This window comes from Pleurodeles waltl, chromosome 1_1 (assembly GCF_031143425.1).
Source record: "Pleurodeles waltl isolate 20211129_DDA chromosome 1_1, aPleWal1.hap1.20221129, whole genome shotgun sequence".
NCBI classification, from domain to species: Eukaryota; Metazoa; Chordata; class Amphibia; order Caudata; family Salamandridae; genus Pleurodeles; species Pleurodeles waltl.
In genome coordinates this window covers 784062158-784079523 of record NC_090436.1, presented here as the reverse complement: position 1 = coordinate 784079523, position 17366 = coordinate 784062158, and the positions used below count along the sequence as shown (strand labels likewise).

Sequence of the window (17366 nt, the reverse complement as noted above, 5' to 3'; positions counted from 1 at the left end):
CCTTTGTTTTAATTTTATGTTTGAATCCATTTATTTTCCTCATTTCACCAGGGAATACTTTGAGGAACTAATTTAACAACCCTTCAATGTCACTAGTGTCCCTTATCACTGTGACCTGTTTATTTGTACCTGGACGTAAAACCATACTGAACAATCGATGATGAAACCATCCCAATATGTTCAACCCTTTAACTGCCACATATATAAATGCCATAAATGCGTCTCCCCTTAAACACCAAGATATCTTAAAAAAAAACCTTGAACTTCAGTCTTCCTTCCTTCTTAGGAGGCAGGTGACCTGTCTGGTGGAGACAATTTACGTTCACCACAATTCTGTTGATATATCTCCTGAGTGATCATGGTGACCCTAGCTCCTAAATCAACTAGAGGCGTACTTGCTTGTTACCAACTTTTATACATAGGTATCAGTACATTGTTCCGGCTCCCCACTTTTCAGATACCATACTCTACTACCAAAACCATGTCTTGAATTTCATCCTTCAGGTCATCAACCCTTTTTTGTAATTCTCATCACACATCTGTAACATTAGTGCATTCACATTTGCCATTCTGGCACACCTTACGAAAGTGGCCTATTTTGGCACAAAGTCTACATTGAATGCATTTGGCTGGGCAAACTCTCCCCTCTTTTAGATCAAACGTATTCCCACACCTGAAACAATTGTTAGATTATTTTTAAAAAGGACTTTGCTGAGTAGGTTTGTTGAGATTAGATTCTGAGTCTTCGATTTGTTCAACTTTACTTTCTCGTCTGTAGAGCTTATCAGATTACTTGGTCTACTGGTTTGTCTTCCAGCTCTTTTGCTGATCTAATCGAGGTCTCTATACTCTTAGCAATCCTGGTAGTATCAGCTAATGAAGCATTGGCCATAGCTAACACTTTTTGTTTTATGGTTTTGTCTGTAGTTGATTTGAGACCAATTTATGTTTCACTGCAGTCATCAAATGTTTCAAACTGACATTCTGCAGCTGTAAAATTGATATGTATGTGTCCACATCCTCGCTAGCTTTCTGTTCCTTTTAAAAAACATATGTCTTGCTACCACTAAGCTGGATGGAGCATCAAATCTATTAATAGCTTCCTCGTAATCAACCAGTTTTTCTCTTTTGACCCCCTGAAGTCCGGTATATGTTTATATCTGGATCTTCCTTTGAATACAAGAGAATGCAAAAATAAATATTTTTTCCGCTCTGATCTAAACCTTGATGCTCCATTTTCTCATCTCGAAACCATCATATCACTGCCTCCAAGGTATGGGTGGATCACCTGGGATATCTAAAAAAAAAAAAAGGTGTTGGAGGATTTACTGACTGCAGGATATCCTAACACCAACACAGACGAGGACAATATGTGCTCTATAATGTCAAGTTGAATATTCTGCATGCATTATAGCGTAAGAAAGTTTGTGTTTTGTGTAATTGTAGATGTAGTACCAATAATAAAGTGGGAGACACTGTCCAGCACTATTACTGAAGTGGTGTGCCAGTCACCATATCACATATAATCTGCTGAAATATAGAGTAGCACACAGGCCTGTCACCGCGTGAGAATATAAATACACTGTTAATAATATTTAAAAAAATATATATATTTTAAAAGATCACAACGATGGGCCCTGTAATTTTTCATAAGATTATTATTATATAGTAAATGTTTTTCTAGATGCTTTGAGCTCACTGTATGTAATGTTTCTGTTCGAAATATAATGTTAACCACTTTTTATCAGCTCAGTCACTGCCACCAGTTTGCTTCTTTGTTTTTAGAGGCAGTAGTTCATACAATGTTTGCAAAACGTGATCCCACAGCTTTAAGATGGCTGACAGTCTCTTCCGAATTTGTGGGTGTGGTGGAGCCTGTAGTATGCACAGCACATTTCCCAATGACATAAGAGGGCTGCTAATTTTTTTGTTTGTTTTTTTGGGCAGTTGCGCTCGTGAATTGTGCACTCCGGTTCGGCCTGTAAATTGTACTGCGCAGTGCCACCCCTAATCTGTATGCAGCACAAGGCAAAATACAAGTTTAACACCTTCCCGCTTCCTAGAGTGTGACATACTTGCGTCGGATGTTTATGTTCTCCATTCCCAGCAAGGGAAAGAGTTTACTACTTCGCCACACTCGTGTGGCAGGAGGCGCTGGAAAACTGAAAATCTGTGGTTTCGCTTCATTTGTGGTGATTGCTCGTCACCATATATAGTGAGCAGAAAAGACACTAGGTAGATTTTAGATGTAGATTTGTTGCTGAAGCCACACATGATGAAAATCACCCAACACCGTTCCAGTCGTAGATCCAACTGTTGAAATGCAATTATATAACAACATTCTAAGGAATGGTCAACATGCATTCCAAACTGGAACCCTGACAGTACTGAAATAGTAAAGGTACCCTACCAGCACACACGAACTAAACAACAACTGCACTTAATATAAAACATTGTTCACTACATGCTACATAAATACTACAAACTCAAATGTAAAAAAGATCCTTTGCAGAGTTTGTCTTCATTGTGATTTGCAAGTTCAAGATTGTTTAAGAAACAAACCCATAAATAAACGGGACCATAGAAAAACGGCCCTGGGACCTACTCCTTACCCGACTTACTTTGTCAAGAGTACGTGCCCTCTGAGAACTTAGCTGTGTCCTGTAAACCTTTCATCTAACCTGTAGCCAGTGTAGGTTTTAGTTTTTTTAAAAACCTGTCAGATCACGATTCCATCAGCACGTATGCCGATGTAATTATGCTGTGCGTGAGAGGCTTTCAGTCTGTGCTGCCCTCACGGGATGTTCTTTGTCGTTAATTGTAGAAAATGGTTTAATAAAGCATTGTCTCTATGCATGCATTGAGTTCAAGCATGCCAGCAAGTGCTGATCTTCCTATGACTGAGTGAAGCACGACTTAGTCGTTTGTGATACTTGCAAGAGCTGGACAAGTGTGTAGTATATGCAATATTACTTCTTTTTCATAGCTGCGGAGCCTGCACTTGCTGGTGGCAAACTGGTTCCATGGAATGGGGATGTGAATCACTAGAAGGGAATTGTCCAAATCTATATGCCATAATTTTATATTTGAGATGTACTGGAAAACACTTATGTTGGTAATGCTGCCATCGGAATGTCATAGCTGTTAATAATTATAATCATATGTCTGTTTTGCCATAGACTGTGGCTACAATTTTTAAGGGTGTATTTACAACTTTCTTAAATGCAACTTGCCAACATCGCCCCAGATTGATATAGTTTTCGTTTTAAGGCTTTTTCCAAGTAAATCAGCCTTGGTTGCTGCTTCTATCCTTCAGAATTTTGGTCCATGTCAAGTTATTCAGTGTTTTAGAAGGGCCTCCCTTAATCGAAGACACAATTTCAAATAAGCGACTTGACATGCCGAGGGCTGTATCACTAGGTCAAATTCTAGTCTTACTTGCACTTGAGAAGCTTTCCGGGCAGATGGAATTGTTGTTTATGAATCTTGCAAGTAACAATGTCCAGAAGAGTGGTATCCTTTTTCAAGTCAAGTACTTGTGGGTTTTACAAGGTATCCAGCTTTTTTAGATTTTAACTAAGTTTTAATCAATCTTACTGCTCTGGTATTTTTTTTTTCTTTTCTGCAAGTATCATAAAGTGTACAATTTTATTGTTTAACAAGGCATTGTCCCCATGTATTCATTGGAGTTTAAAAAGGGTTTCCGTGGGTAGTAATAGAGACTTATTAGTCATGCTATGTAAATATTTATCTTATAGAGACTTCTAGCTGCAGATTCCTTACCTTGGAAATTATTCTAGGTGTCAAACTGGATCTGGGAGTTTTTTTTGTGAGTAGTACCCCTGGTGTGCTGATAGGTGGCGTCGATCAGCTCTGTGTGCATAGTTGGCATCGTCTGCGCTGAAAATGATGTCTGCCGCACCTACATAGGCTCCACCCAAGCGCACTGACATCAGTTTATTTTATACCAGCTATCACAGACCTGTGAAGACCTATCCCTTCAGTCACTTTTTGACAAGCTTTTTCGATGTTTAGACAACACTTTTTCAAGGTTATCCTCCTGGTGTGGCAGGATGTCATCAAAGACTGGTGTTGGTGACAGACCCGCATCTTGCTTGCCTGTGGTACCTTGAGTGTGCCCACGACCTGAAGTTGTGCTCCGACTGCTGCACCATGTATCCCAACGCTGTAGGGGACCACTCCCCAAAGCTGATGGCGGCCCATTGTGAGACACTATTCCATTCGAGGTCCTGGTCGTGAGAGAGGTCCTTGGATCGATCACGGAGTCCAGAGACATCATCCCTCCATAAATCTTTGGGACATTCAGATAAAACCTGTCATAAGAAGAAGTAGTCAAAGTGTGCTTCGACTTCTGCGCGTCCGTTGGCTGATGAGACGCAGGAGCGTCAGTATTCTAGGCCTTGCTCCATGGTTGAGCCTGTGCCTGGGCTGACTCTTCGCTTCCCTGAGTTTCCGGAAGCCAGAGTGATTCCTGCCCAATTTAAAGAATTTTATGACACCATGTGCTCATATTTAGGTGAGCTGACCCTTCTGGCACACCTTCGGGCCCTGCAGGGTTGGCAGGGGCCCCTTCTGGTACCACAACAGCTGCTCTGGTGTCACTGGGGCCCCAAGGATCCGTTCCTGGATCTTGTCCGACACAGGTCATACTACCCTGACCTTCCCGGATGCCAGACCTGATGCTGACACTTCTGGCACTGCCAGCGACACATCCCTATTTTAATCACCTACTCCAGTATGGAGCCAAAGCAGCGTCGCTCCATAGCCAAAGAATTTTGTTAAGCTAGGGGCCTGGACACTTTCTCAGATTCTGGCAATGTATTGACAGAGGTTTTTCAGCCAGGAGTCTCCCCGTCTGAACCACCCCTCCCATTCAATGAGACCCTTACAGATGTCCTTTTGGATACCTGGTACAAGCCCAACCCAGGGGCTCCTGTGAATGGGGAAATCGCCTGTTGCCACCACCCTGCCCCAGGGGACCCAGGTTTTCTCACACAACACCCCACCCCTGACCACCCCTGAGAGTTTGGTGGTCCATGCTTCCACCTTCCATGTTTCCCTGGCAGGGAATCCAAGAGGCTGGGGAAAGTTGGGAAAAATATATTTTCTTCTGCCAGCCTGCCACTGCAGTCTGTGAACACTGCATGCCCTTTGGGCCACTACTACCACACTCTGTGGGATAGTTTTGCACAAGAACTGCCTACAGTCTGGGAAGAGACTCTGGCCATGCTCTCCCAAGCTTTAACAGACAGAGAGATGCAGCAAAGTTCACAATTCCCTGTGGACTTGACACAACCGACTTGCTGGGCAGAGAGGTTTCGTCACCGGTGGCCTTGAGGTGCTATTCCTGGCTTTGCACTACTGATTATTGGGAGATGTTACGTCTTCTTTGATGGACATGCCCTTAGATGGCTCCCATCTCTTTGGCGACAAAGCTCACTCAGCATTCCAATGTTTGAAGGACAGTCAGGCTCTGGTCCGTTCCTTAGGCTTACCCTAAGCCCCACACCACCCCCAGTCTGCTTTTCGCCCTTTTCGTGCCTAAGTAAGGGCTACCAGCTATGCCCCTACCAACTCAGACACCATGCCTCTCATGCTCCACGGTATCTGCATGGCTGAAGTGCGGCATCCACAGGCCTCATGGATTCAGTCCCCCCTCTTCAGTTGCAGCCTCCAAACCCTCCCACTCTGCCCTTATATCATCACAGTCATCTAGTTGGTGGCAGGATTTGCTGCCAGTGTGGCGCCAGATTGTGACCAGCTCTCCCCATGCCACCATCGCAAGACAGGCTGATGGAGGATCATCCTTCTTTTCTCCGCAAGGCCAAGGGATCTATAGAAAGGGTCCTGACACCAGAAGTAGGTTGTGGTTGTTATTCCCGCTACTTTCTGGGGCCTAAGAAGGACAGAGTTCTTCATCCTATCCTATCCTAGACCTGTGGTCCCTCAACTTCTTCCATAAGAAGGAAAAATTCATGATGCTCACATTGGCTCAGATTCTATCTACCCTGTACCTGGGAGGCTGAATGGTAGCGCTGGTCTTGCAGGATGCATAGTTGCACATCCCTGTCCTGTGTGCCCACAGGCGTTACCTGCAGTTCACGGCCACATGCATTTTTCAGTTTGCCGTGCTCCTCTTTGGCTTGAACAGCGCCCCTCAGGTGTTCACCCAGGTGAAGGCAGTGGTTGCAACTCACCTGCAAAAATCAGGGGTGTTAGTCTTACCCTTTCTCGACTTCTGGCTGTTGGAGATGAGCTCACCCCAAGCTGTTGTCTCCCACCCCCAACTACAGTGGACCTCCTGCACTCAGTGGGGTTCAGTATACACATGCCAAAGTCACACCTGACTCAATCTCAGACGCTCTCTTGCATCGCAGCTGTTATGGAAACAATGTAGTTTCAGGCTTATCGTCCCAAGCGAAGAGTCCAGGATACTCAGGCTTTGAGGCCTTTGTTGGAGCCTCAGTCCTGGGTTTCGATGAGACCTGCTCTGAGGCTGCTGGGACTCATGGCCTCCTGTGTCCTGCCAGTAAAAAATGCATGTTGGCATATGTGGGCTCTACAGTGGAACCTGAACTTCCAATGGGCTCAGCATCAGGGAAATCTCTCTGACTTGGTCTAGATCTCGGAGGGAGTGCAAAAGATCTGCAGTGGTGGTGAATAAACCACAGTTGGTCATCAGCAGACCCTTCCCGCTCCCCCAACCATTTCTCACAATAGTGACAGATGTGTCACTTCTGGGATGGGGTGGCTGTCTGGAAGAGGTGGATATAAGGGGAATCTGGTGTCTGGCGGAATCAATTTGCTGAAGTTGTGGGTGATTTGACAAGCATTGAAGGCTTTTCTACCTTCCATCAAGGGTGGGCTGGTGCAGGTGTTCACAGACAACACCACCGCCATGTGGTACTGCAACAAACAGAGCTGGCGGGGTTGTGGACGCTATATCAAGGGGCCCTTTGTTTCTTGACATGGCTAAAACACAAGGGCATTTCCCTGGTGGTTGAACACCTTGGGGGTTCTCTGAACTCTAGGGTGGACAAACTTAGGGGCAGTTGCTTAGGAGATCATGAGTGGAGTCTCCATCCGGAGGTGGCACAAAGTCTCTTTCAACGGTTGGGAGAGTCTTGGTTACATCTGTTCACCTCCGTGGAGAACGAGCAATGTCAGCAGTTTTGCATGCTGGAGTTTCTAAGGCGGCTCCTGCATGGCTACGCTATTCATCTAGAGTGGAGCTCAGGACTCCTGTACACCTTTCCGTCCATACCACTCATGCCTAGAGTTCTCAAGAGGATCAAGAACGACTGGGTGCAAGTCATCCTTGTGGCTCTAGATCTAAGATAAGTAATCTGTAGCTAAAATTCTCTATCAGATGAACAAGTTACTTACCTTCTATAATGCCTCGTCTCTTTTGGAGACTATAGCTGCTGATTCATTACAAACCCCCCCATCCTCCTGAATCTGCAAATGGTTATAATGAATGAGGATCCCGAACCTCTGATTTGGCAGCGTTCCAACCGCCACAGCGAGTCTGGCAGTCCTAGGACCGCCAGACTCATAATAAGGGCCCCAGTGTTCCTCAGAATGCCACTCTGCCCATGCATCCACAGACACAAATCCCTTCATCTGATCATTACTTTGATTACTTCCAAGTACATGGCCTCCGACATTTATAACGTGTAACTCACTTTTGGTCAGCTTAACTTGTGTGTGATTTTCACTTTGGGTGTGGTTGGATTCTGCTTTCTTGAGATTCCTGCTCGAGCATATTTAAAGCCTTTTTGGCAATAATAATGGTCGTGCTGCTTGATGTCAGCCCCCCAAATTATGCTCCTTGTTTAAACTTTTGTTTCTTTAATTCATTTGAGCCACAGGCACGGTGAGAGTATTTAGTATGCCAGTGCACAGCCATTCACATCTTCTTTCTTTTTTTAAATATCTACTTGTGTTGCTTTTGCCTACGTCCATGTAGGAAGTATTCTAATTCATGCAAAATTTTAGCTCCGCTTTAACTCATGCTAGACTTTAACTCAGCTCTCTAAAGCGCATTTAAACCCTCTTACGGTTTTTAGACATTTTTTCTTTTATCCATTCTCAGTAGTTATTTTTTCTTGTTCGTTCCACTGTATCCCAGATATGAAAATATAGGGAGGTAGGTTTCTCGTGAATTTCAGCAATGATGACTTTGGTAGATGCTGCCAGCAAACAGTTTAATTGGTATTATGTGGCTGTTGTCTGTGAAATACCATGTTACCGATTAGTTATGCCAATCATAGATCGATGGTCTCTGTCTAGAATATGTTCCCTATTATTAGAACAACGGATGCTCCATTTATCTGTAACACTTACCTATGAATCTCTTAACTCTTCAGTGGCATCTGAGAATGTGAAGAGTATAATATTACCTTTTTCATTCATTGCATCTAGGCTTGGATTAAAGCGCAGTGCTTTCAGTTTATAGACGAACCCATCACACACTAATCTGACTGTACTTATTATTATTATAATAATGAGTTCTCATTTTAAAGGTTTTCTCTGACAGTCCGTGTTTGTGGTCTACGATCCTTGTAATCTGTGGTAGATCATTTGACCTGAAGCCTCCGGTTACATTGTAGAGTTCTTTCTTACTGGTGAATGCAGTTTAGTGGTATTTCATAGCAATGCACATCTGCAGTGTCCAATTTTCTTTTTTTTTTTTTTTTCACCACCGGTTTTTGATTATCTCGGTGTTTACCTGGCATCTTGATTTGTGATTACGTTATTGTCCATAAAATATTTAGATGTGTAATTCCTTTTTTACAAGCTGGTTGTTAATCCTGTCTATCACTCATGCATGCCTAAACACTAAGATATTTATTTAGCATTAAGTAGTAACAAAAAATTAGTCCTCAGAACAATCACTGTGCTCACCGTTTTTGGATCATTTCTTTTTATTTGTTAAGGAGTGAAAGTGTTTTTGAGGCGCTATAATGTAAATTGAGGACAAGCCTGATATTTTAGGAATTCCTTTTAGGGCCGTGCCTGGATGTTTGGGAAGCAGAGCCCAATTCAAGGAGCAATTTTCAAGCCCAGTGGAATATGGACAGAGACATAATGCAACTAAGAGAGAGCTGGCAACTGGACGAAAAGTCATGCAAAGGCTAGTAAGGAAGATGTCTGCCTTTTTCCTGAGACGTACTAAAGCTATCATAAGTAATCAATTGCCTAAGAAGGAAGACAGGGTAAGAGAGTTCCTTCCTTTTTTAAACATTTTTATTGTGCTTGCGTTTGTTACGCTTACTTACTGTTGGTACTATATACAGCATACACAACTTCAATAGTTGTATTTTTTTTTGTTGTCAAAAACGAATTAAAAGACAACTAGAAATATAAATCATGAAATTACATTTATAATCCAGACAGATATCTGGTAGTTTTGTATTAAGATATTCTGTAACATATCGTAACTCCTTAAAATTTCTCCTCATTGTATTGGTTTTTTTCCCCATTCATGTCCCCCATACATTTTGTAGCAATACTGCTTGTCTCGCAGTGGAATACAACAGAATGTTAAAAGCAACGCCCAGGAAGCCTTCTTATGTTTCAAATTGAGTGATCACTTGAGATGTGCTATTTTGTAGACTATTTCTTGTTTTTTTAATTTTATTGCATACATTTTGTTGCACCCTTTTTCACTGATTTGCACTCTGCACCTTATTAAATGTTGCTGCTTTTTGCCGAAATAAAATTGTTTTTTATTGTTTTTTTTATAAATGTTTTTCCTGTATTGTAGCTCTGTGTTATTTTGTTTTGGTTTGCTTTGACCATTATTGCTTGCGCTAACCTGCTTATGTTGACCTTCAGTCTCTTTTTACCACCCCCCTCTCCAATCGGACCCTTTATCTGTTGTACTCTCTCAGCATATTGTGCACACACGTTGCAGACATGTTAATCAGCAGGATATGGGCACCAAAGGAGATTAAGTTACTCATCAGTCTGTTGAAACAGCATCTTAGTTCTTTAGTTAGACCGTGTCAGAATGTACATGGGCTGACAGACAGTACAACAGCTACGCATTGCATGAACAAGAGGATAACCCTCTTGACTCTCTTACTAGGAAGGAAGAAAGTCAATGGAGACATGGTTTTGGGCTTGAACACAGTATCATCTTATCTCTGATTTATGTTGTTTGGAAAGAGAACACGCAGGTGGAATCTTTCAGAAGATTGATCACCCTTAATTGTGAGCTTCATCTACATAGGAGATTACATTTTTGGCTCAGTAACAAAGGGGGCTTCAGTACCACGTTTCCCATTTCCAAAGTCAGCTGCTCTGTGTATCAAAATGCTATGCCAATATCAGAGTGAATGCAGCAGTTTTTTAAAAGAAATGTTGAAAATAGAGGTTGAAGTAACACCTGGAATTCTGATTGGTTGTCCTATTTCAAGTATAGAAATATTGGATTCTCAAACTAAGCTGGTAAATCATACAATACTTGTAGCCAAAGTCGTACTTGCAAGATATCAGATAAGCACTGAGTTGTCTGCAGTCACAGAACTGTTCAGCATGTCCATGGTGATGAAGGTGAAGGTTCCATTGATCAGTGATGAGAACAGATAAAGAGGAATCTATCCGAAGATTAAAATGTAATCCACGGAGGAAACCTTCACAAAATGAAGTTGTAATCCAGTGATGTGGAGATCATTAATAAGATGAAAGCTTGGTGAGAGCAATAAGTCCAGACAGCTTCACAGAGCATACAGTGAACGTTATAACCAAAATTGAATGTCTGGCAATTTATCAATCCAGCAAGCTGGAGCAGGAATAGTCAACACAATGTAGCTAAGTGTCATGTAATGCACAGAAAGGCGAATGCTCCGTTTAGAATGCACGTGCTACTTCTCTGGTGTAGGCATACTCCTGACTTCACAGGAACGCAGTGTGGATGCAACTAACACCACTCATTTGCCCCTGTTTATGTGGCAGGCAACTCATTCAAATGTGGGGTTACTGTATGGATGGATTCTACGTCAGCGTTTGTCAGATCTAATTATTAGAATTTATTAGTTTGTTGCATCAATTTGTTTCTTTTTAATGGATTGATGATATATCTGATAACTCTAAATCAAGTAGTCCTGCTATACTTCATTTGTCCCACCCATTTACCTTCCTTTACTTAGTGATCTGATTAGAGGCGTTTCTCTTCTTAGTATACAGTTATCTATCCATCTGCCTGCCATCTGTTCTTAAAGGAGCACCAACTTTTGCCAAGCAACACAGTCTCTAATTGCACCAGTGACTGTGCTCAGCTGTTGCAAGAGCAGAACAAGTGAAAGAGTAAAATGGGATGATTCTTGCATGAATATGTGTGATCTTGCAAGTCCTGTAATAATTTAGTAGCATCCTTTGCCTGTTGCCTTGCTGTCAGTCTCTTCAGCATAATTTTTTGACAGTCTCGAAGACTGGCAGTGTTTCACAGAATCATGTCTCTAAGCAAAATGCAGGGGGGTTATTTTTTAGCAATGTGACTCCACTTGAAGTGCTTGAAATGGAAATTTGGAAGTTCATACTTTCACTATCCCAGGCTCCCTGTTGGCTAAGCTACTGATGAGTACTCTCCCATTATGAGGATTGTAAACCTCTTGAGATATCCTAGAGCTCTCTTCCTTTCAAATTAAAAATTGCAGGTATTCAGTACCCGGCAATGCTCGCGCAAAGCACTGATCACTTGATATGTGGTGTGGATGTAATATATTTTGCCACCTACGTTAGTTGCGGTTTAAACTTAACGGTGATTGGATCACTATCAGTAAGATTGTCTTTCACTCCAAGCTGTCATGTTTTACTTAAAAGCCTTTGTATGCAGAATTAAGTTAGCTATGCAGCATTAGCTCCGTAACTATCATCACTAGTGCAGCGAGGGCTCGATTGTACACCAGTTGGGTCAGCTTTTTACTTCACGACTAGGGTGTGAGGGAAGGGGTCATATCCCTTGCCTCTAATATTGCCTTGAGACCATTGCTCAGCTTAAACTGTGGTGGTGTGATTTATTATTGCACAATACTGGTTTATTGCCGGTAATTAACGGTCTCGATGGCAATGCCCCAAGGAGTGCCAAACCTCACAATGGGCGTGCGGCAACTCCTTGCTAGGACATATTTCTTTGTTTTCTGCGCTGCCCCGTCTGCCATGTAAACAAGGAAGTATTCACCTCTTTTCCCCGTGTTTCTACAGATAGTATACTGCTCCCTGACAGACTTCCAAAGAGCCGTTTATCAGAGTGTGTTGGAGATGGAGGACGTGAGTTTGGTGCTTCGAGCCCGGGAGCCATGTAGCTGTGGCAGTGGACGGAAACGGAAGAACTGCTGCTACAAAGTAAGAATTTATGTGTACTGTGACCTTTGATGCCATCTCACACTTTGCCCGGGGTGCTGTGCGCTGGTGTAATTCTTTAGGCCCTCTTATCTGCCATTGAAAAGATGCCTTTAAAACAGAGGGAGTGGCGGGGAAAGCAGCTTTTCACCTAAACACATTGCCCTTTCCAAGGGAGCAATTGCAAAAGGATGAAGTTGGTGTGGGTTTTATGTTTCTCCCTCAGGAGTTGCATTGAAGTCGTTCTATGGTGTTTTGTCCAGTTGTATGATTTGTGCATGTTTTTTCCTTCGTCTGCGAAATTCGTTTTAATAGTAATAAACCGAAGTAAGCAGATATCTGGACCTGAGGCATTCTGCCCTAAATCATTCTTGCTACTAGTGGATATAAATTACAGAACTAAAAAAGTCACCCTGACCCTTAAATGTTATTGATACATATTAGCAGGGAGAAAACCTAGAGAATTGCGAAGCAGTTTGTTTTTTCTAATAAAGGAGTAGTTTATGTAGTGATGTTATTGTAGTTAAGCATTTCATGGCATCAGCCATTGGGTCATTCCTTGGTTGTTAGTCATGGCAAAAATGTCTCGTGGGGTGTCAATGAAATGAACGTTCGAGGAATAAAGATTGGTTCTTTTCCTCCTGTGTTTGAAACAAAATCTGTAAGAAGAAGCTCATTGGTTTTGAATAGGTTTTCTTAAATATCATCTGTATCCTGTTGCTACTCTCAGCAGGCATTGCATGTAAAGCCTAGGAAGATGCAAATAATAATAAATAAAAAAAAGTAATCATCTTCTATTCCAAGCAATTGTAGTGTTAACTTTTTTCATGTTCCAAATCTATGAATCTATTAATAGAATTTTTGAGCAAGAAGAGTGCACTCATATTTAGCAGGCCAATGTTTTGAACGAAACAAGATTATTCTAGCTGCTTAAACTAATTGTTTACTTTGGGCTGACAGTTCCAGGTCGCAATGTAACAAAGTGGGTTTCTTTTATCCATATCCTTCCATGTTACAAGTAAAATATTGCAATGTGTAAGTCTACAGGGAAATCTGTTTATTTTCTTTTTAGAATGTGGAGAAAAGAAATGCCATGAAGGATGATAAGGTGACCTGCTGGCTGCAATAATCCGCAAAATCGAGCCCCACCCCGGGGCCATCACCGAGAGTACCGTGCGCGTGGCCTGTCGGGGGGTGGAGACGGGCGGCGGCACCGGGTCTCCGGGCCCCTAGGTCGCCCCTGGATGCGAACAGCGGGGCGGCCCTGACGAGGCCCAGGGGTGAGTGGAGGCCGGGGGCTCGAGTGGCGGGCCTGCCCGGCTGTGGCCGGATGGTCCTACGGGATGCTGTGAAGGGAGGGAGCGGCGGCTCCGGCTCGAGGCCCCTGCTGTTTAGGCGAGGTCTGCTTGCCCTGGACTTGTGGCGGGGTGGACCTGACCTGCCCCGGTGGAACCGGAGGAGGACACGTGGTGCTCCCGCATGGCAGGGCCGCTGGCTGGGGCCCGGGCGTTCGGATGGCGCTGGGCCTCGGGGTCCCGGATTCGGCCCTGGCAGAAAGGTGGGGAGACCCCAGGACACACCAGTCCCCTTGACGGAGCAGAGACGCCGAAGCAGAGCAAGGTGAGACGCCCAGTCACTGGCGACGCCGCTGCGGGGTTGGATCGGCCGCGGGCCTTGAGGTGGGGACACTGCTGTCGCTGACCGCGCTGGACTGCGGGGGCATCGAGATTGTCGACGGAGCTCCGGGGAAGGCCGGAATACTTTGGCGGATGAGTCCTGGGGCCCCCCGGGGCAGTGTGGTGCCAGCTGGACCTGTGGGGTTCATACTTCGCGGTGAGGAGAGGGGCCCCGCATTGATCCTGGGGTTGGCCTTGAGGGACGGGCACAGGTCCGGGGTGCAACTGGCACAAAAGAATCTGCAACTACATAATGGCCAGAGGAACGGGCCGCTAAGGGACCAGGACGCTGCCGCCCCGGTACGGTGGCTTGAGCTGGGTGCATCTGGGCCTAGAGTATCAGCAGTGTCGCAGCAAAGGGCCACAAGCCACATTGAAAACAAATTCATCTAGCTCCGATGACCTCCAGGAACCGGGGCGGGGGTAAGCTATGGAATGCACAATATCCGCCGACCGTAGTGGAGGGGACCTGAAGGACCTCACACAGTCTAAAGTCCAAGACACCCTGGACAAAATACTGGGTGCAATCCAGGACACAAAAGCAACTCTACAGCACGACATAAACCAGGTCACAGAGAAGTAGGCCTCCTACGGGCGGACCACCAAAACCTGACAGACAGAGTTAAGGAGACAGATGCCACACTAGCGGACCTCACACCGAGACAAAAGGACCTAGCCGCCACAGTGATGAGTCTCACGGACAGAGTGATACGGCTGGAGCACAGGGCAGAGGATGCAGAGGGAAGAAATCGAAGGAACAATGTACGGGTGGTAGGTCTCCCGGAAGGTGTGGAAGGCCACGAATATGATGGAATTCCTTGAGGAATGATTGCGTACAGTTGTAGCACTGGGACAGCTGAAACCATTCTTTACACTTGTACGAGCGCTTCGAGTCCCCTCGAGGCCCCTAGCACCTGGGAGGCAGCCCGAGTGGTGATAGCCAGGTTACTCCACTACAAAGACAGACATATCCTGCTTCAGAGGGCCAGAGAGGCGGGTCCCTTTAGAGTGGCGAATGGAGAAGTGACTCTCTTCCCAGATTTTACAATTGACGTCCAAATTAAAAGAGCCTCGTTTCTGGCAGTGAAAAGGGCCCTTAGGGACGAAGGGATCCAATACTCACATCTCTTCCCGGCAAGATTGAGAGTGATAGTGGAGGACAAGACCACATTCTTCCAGGACCCTGAAGAGGCATGGGAGTGGCTGGAGGCCCGCGGAGGACAGAGAGGACAACGTGCAAGGTCGGGTGGCGCTGAACGTGGATCACAGGGGGCCCGGAGGGCAGCGCCAGCGGGCCCGCCTCCGGGCCGAGCCATCACGATCCCAGAAGGAGTCTGTGAGGAAAGAAGCCCTGAGGGCGGCGGCCTGCATTGGGCAGAGAAGTATCCCCCCCGGAGAGCAATTAGAGAGACTCGGACGGCACAACTGTCTTGTCGGTATATGGCTCTGGCTGCTCCGGGCGGCCCCGAGGGTGACTCCGCAGATGAACTGGGGTAACAGTACCCATAAACTGGTCCTGAGATGAGGTGCACTGTGTAATCAGTAGGCCCCGACGGGCACGGACCCACCCCCTTATCGGCTTCTCATCCACTCAGTCAGACTGGCGAGAACTATATTTACTTGGTTGACAAAGTTGCACAGTCTGCTCGGGCAGCCTGCATTTTGAGAGGCTCCCTGGGGATAGGGAGTTGGGTTTTTCAATTTTGAGTTTTGATGGTGCCTGGGGATTGTGGATTGTTTATATGCAGCACATGAAAATGGACAAAGGGGAGTGGGATGCCGAGGGAGGTGGTCAGGCCGCAATTCTCTTGATACATCTATATGACAGACTATAGTTTCCTAACGTGGAATGTATGGGGGATGGGGTCACTAGCTAAAAGACACAGAATATTGTCCCACCTAAAGAGGAGAGGCATACATGTAGCAATGCTGCAAGAGACTCATTTGACAGCAAGTGAGGTGATGAAACTGAGGCGTAGATGGAGAGGGCAGGTGTTTGCCACTAAATATTCTGCTTACGCCAGAGGAGCGTTGGTCTGGGTTCGTGTGGGAGTCCCCTTCGAAGTAGTATCGACAGACCTAGATCAGGAGGGTAGGCTTGTGATAGTGGAGGGGAAACTTCATGTTGTTACAATAGTACTAGGAAGTATTTATGCTCCTAATCAGGACCAGATCCCCTTCCTACAGCGTTTGTCGAGCCACCTTACTCGCCAGCAATATGGAGAGTTGTTACTGGGGGGTCTTCAATAGCATACTGGATATAGACCTGGACAGCTCTACTCCACCGCTGCCAGGAGCAGTAACGCATAAAGTAGCAAAAAAACTGAGAGAGTGGGTGCACGCCTGGGGATTGATTGATGTCTGACACGAACAGCACCCTGACGACAAAGACTACTCATATTTCTCAGGACTTCACCGAGTACATTCTAGGATAGACAGGGTGGTATGCTCAGCCACCCTAGCGCAAGGTATGCCCCATTTAGAATACCTGGGGTGCACATTATTCGATCACAATCCCCTGTTGCTCACTTGGAGGGTGGTTGAGGACAGCCCCCCCCCAATACCGATGTGGAGATTATTTGCAACTGCGCTGGAAGACCAGGCATACAGAGAGGCGCTCCGCTCATATCTGACAGATCACATTAACATTAATAAGGGATCTGCCTCCTCCAGATATATAGAGTGGGAAACACTTAAAGTAGCAACAAGAGGTTACAGTATAGGACAAACCGTAGGGATAAGGTGCACACTGGAGCGGGAATTGATCAGTCTAGAGAAAACCATACATGAGGGGGAAAAGAAAGGGAGCAATGGAATACCGGAACAAGAGGAGCATATGCAAGCGAGGAGGTCCCTCTCTCAGGTAGAGGAACAGCTTAGATGCCATTGCACGCAGAGATACTTAGCATCAGTGCAGGCCGAGGAGGGTAGGTCTGGTAAGAAGCTGGCCTGGTTGGTGAGGTCGGGCGGGGAGGGGTCACCCATTGTGAGTGTGCATGATATGAAAGGCGAGCGTAGATTCAGGCCGGGCCCCATAAACAATGCTTTTAGAGATTACTATACCTACTTGTATCGCAGTCCGGACAATCTCGAAGCAGACCGCCTAGATATTTTTTTACGGCCGCTCCCACTGACTACCCTGACACACGAGGGGAGGGACGGACTGGGGGGGGGGCGGTGACAGGGGAGGAGGTACGGGAAGCCATTATGCAACTAGCCCTAGGGAACACGCCTGGTACAGACGGTCTCCCAATGGACTTTTACAAGAAGTACTCGGCGCTGCTGGCGCCTCAGTTGGTGGAATTGTACGCGGAGGCATTA

The 17366-nt window shown here is 45.4% G+C and overlaps 1 protein-coding gene across 4 annotated transcripts in view; it reads left to right on the top strand.

Moving 5' to 3' along the window:
* ERCC6L2 (ERCC excision repair 6 like 2) overlaps window positions 1-17366 on the top strand; it is a 1058011-nt gene that overhangs the window by 337564 nt on the left and 703081 nt on the right. For all 4 annotated transcript variants that reach the window (XM_069227916.1, XM_069227908.1, XM_069227899.1 and 1 more), the window contains exons 7-8: window positions 9032-9239; window positions 12232-12372. In XM_069227916.1, coding sequence (XP_069084017.1) covers window positions 9032-9239; window positions 12232-12372 — 349 coding nt within the window. The remainder of the gene's footprint in view (window positions 1-9031; window positions 9240-12231; window positions 12373-17366) is intronic.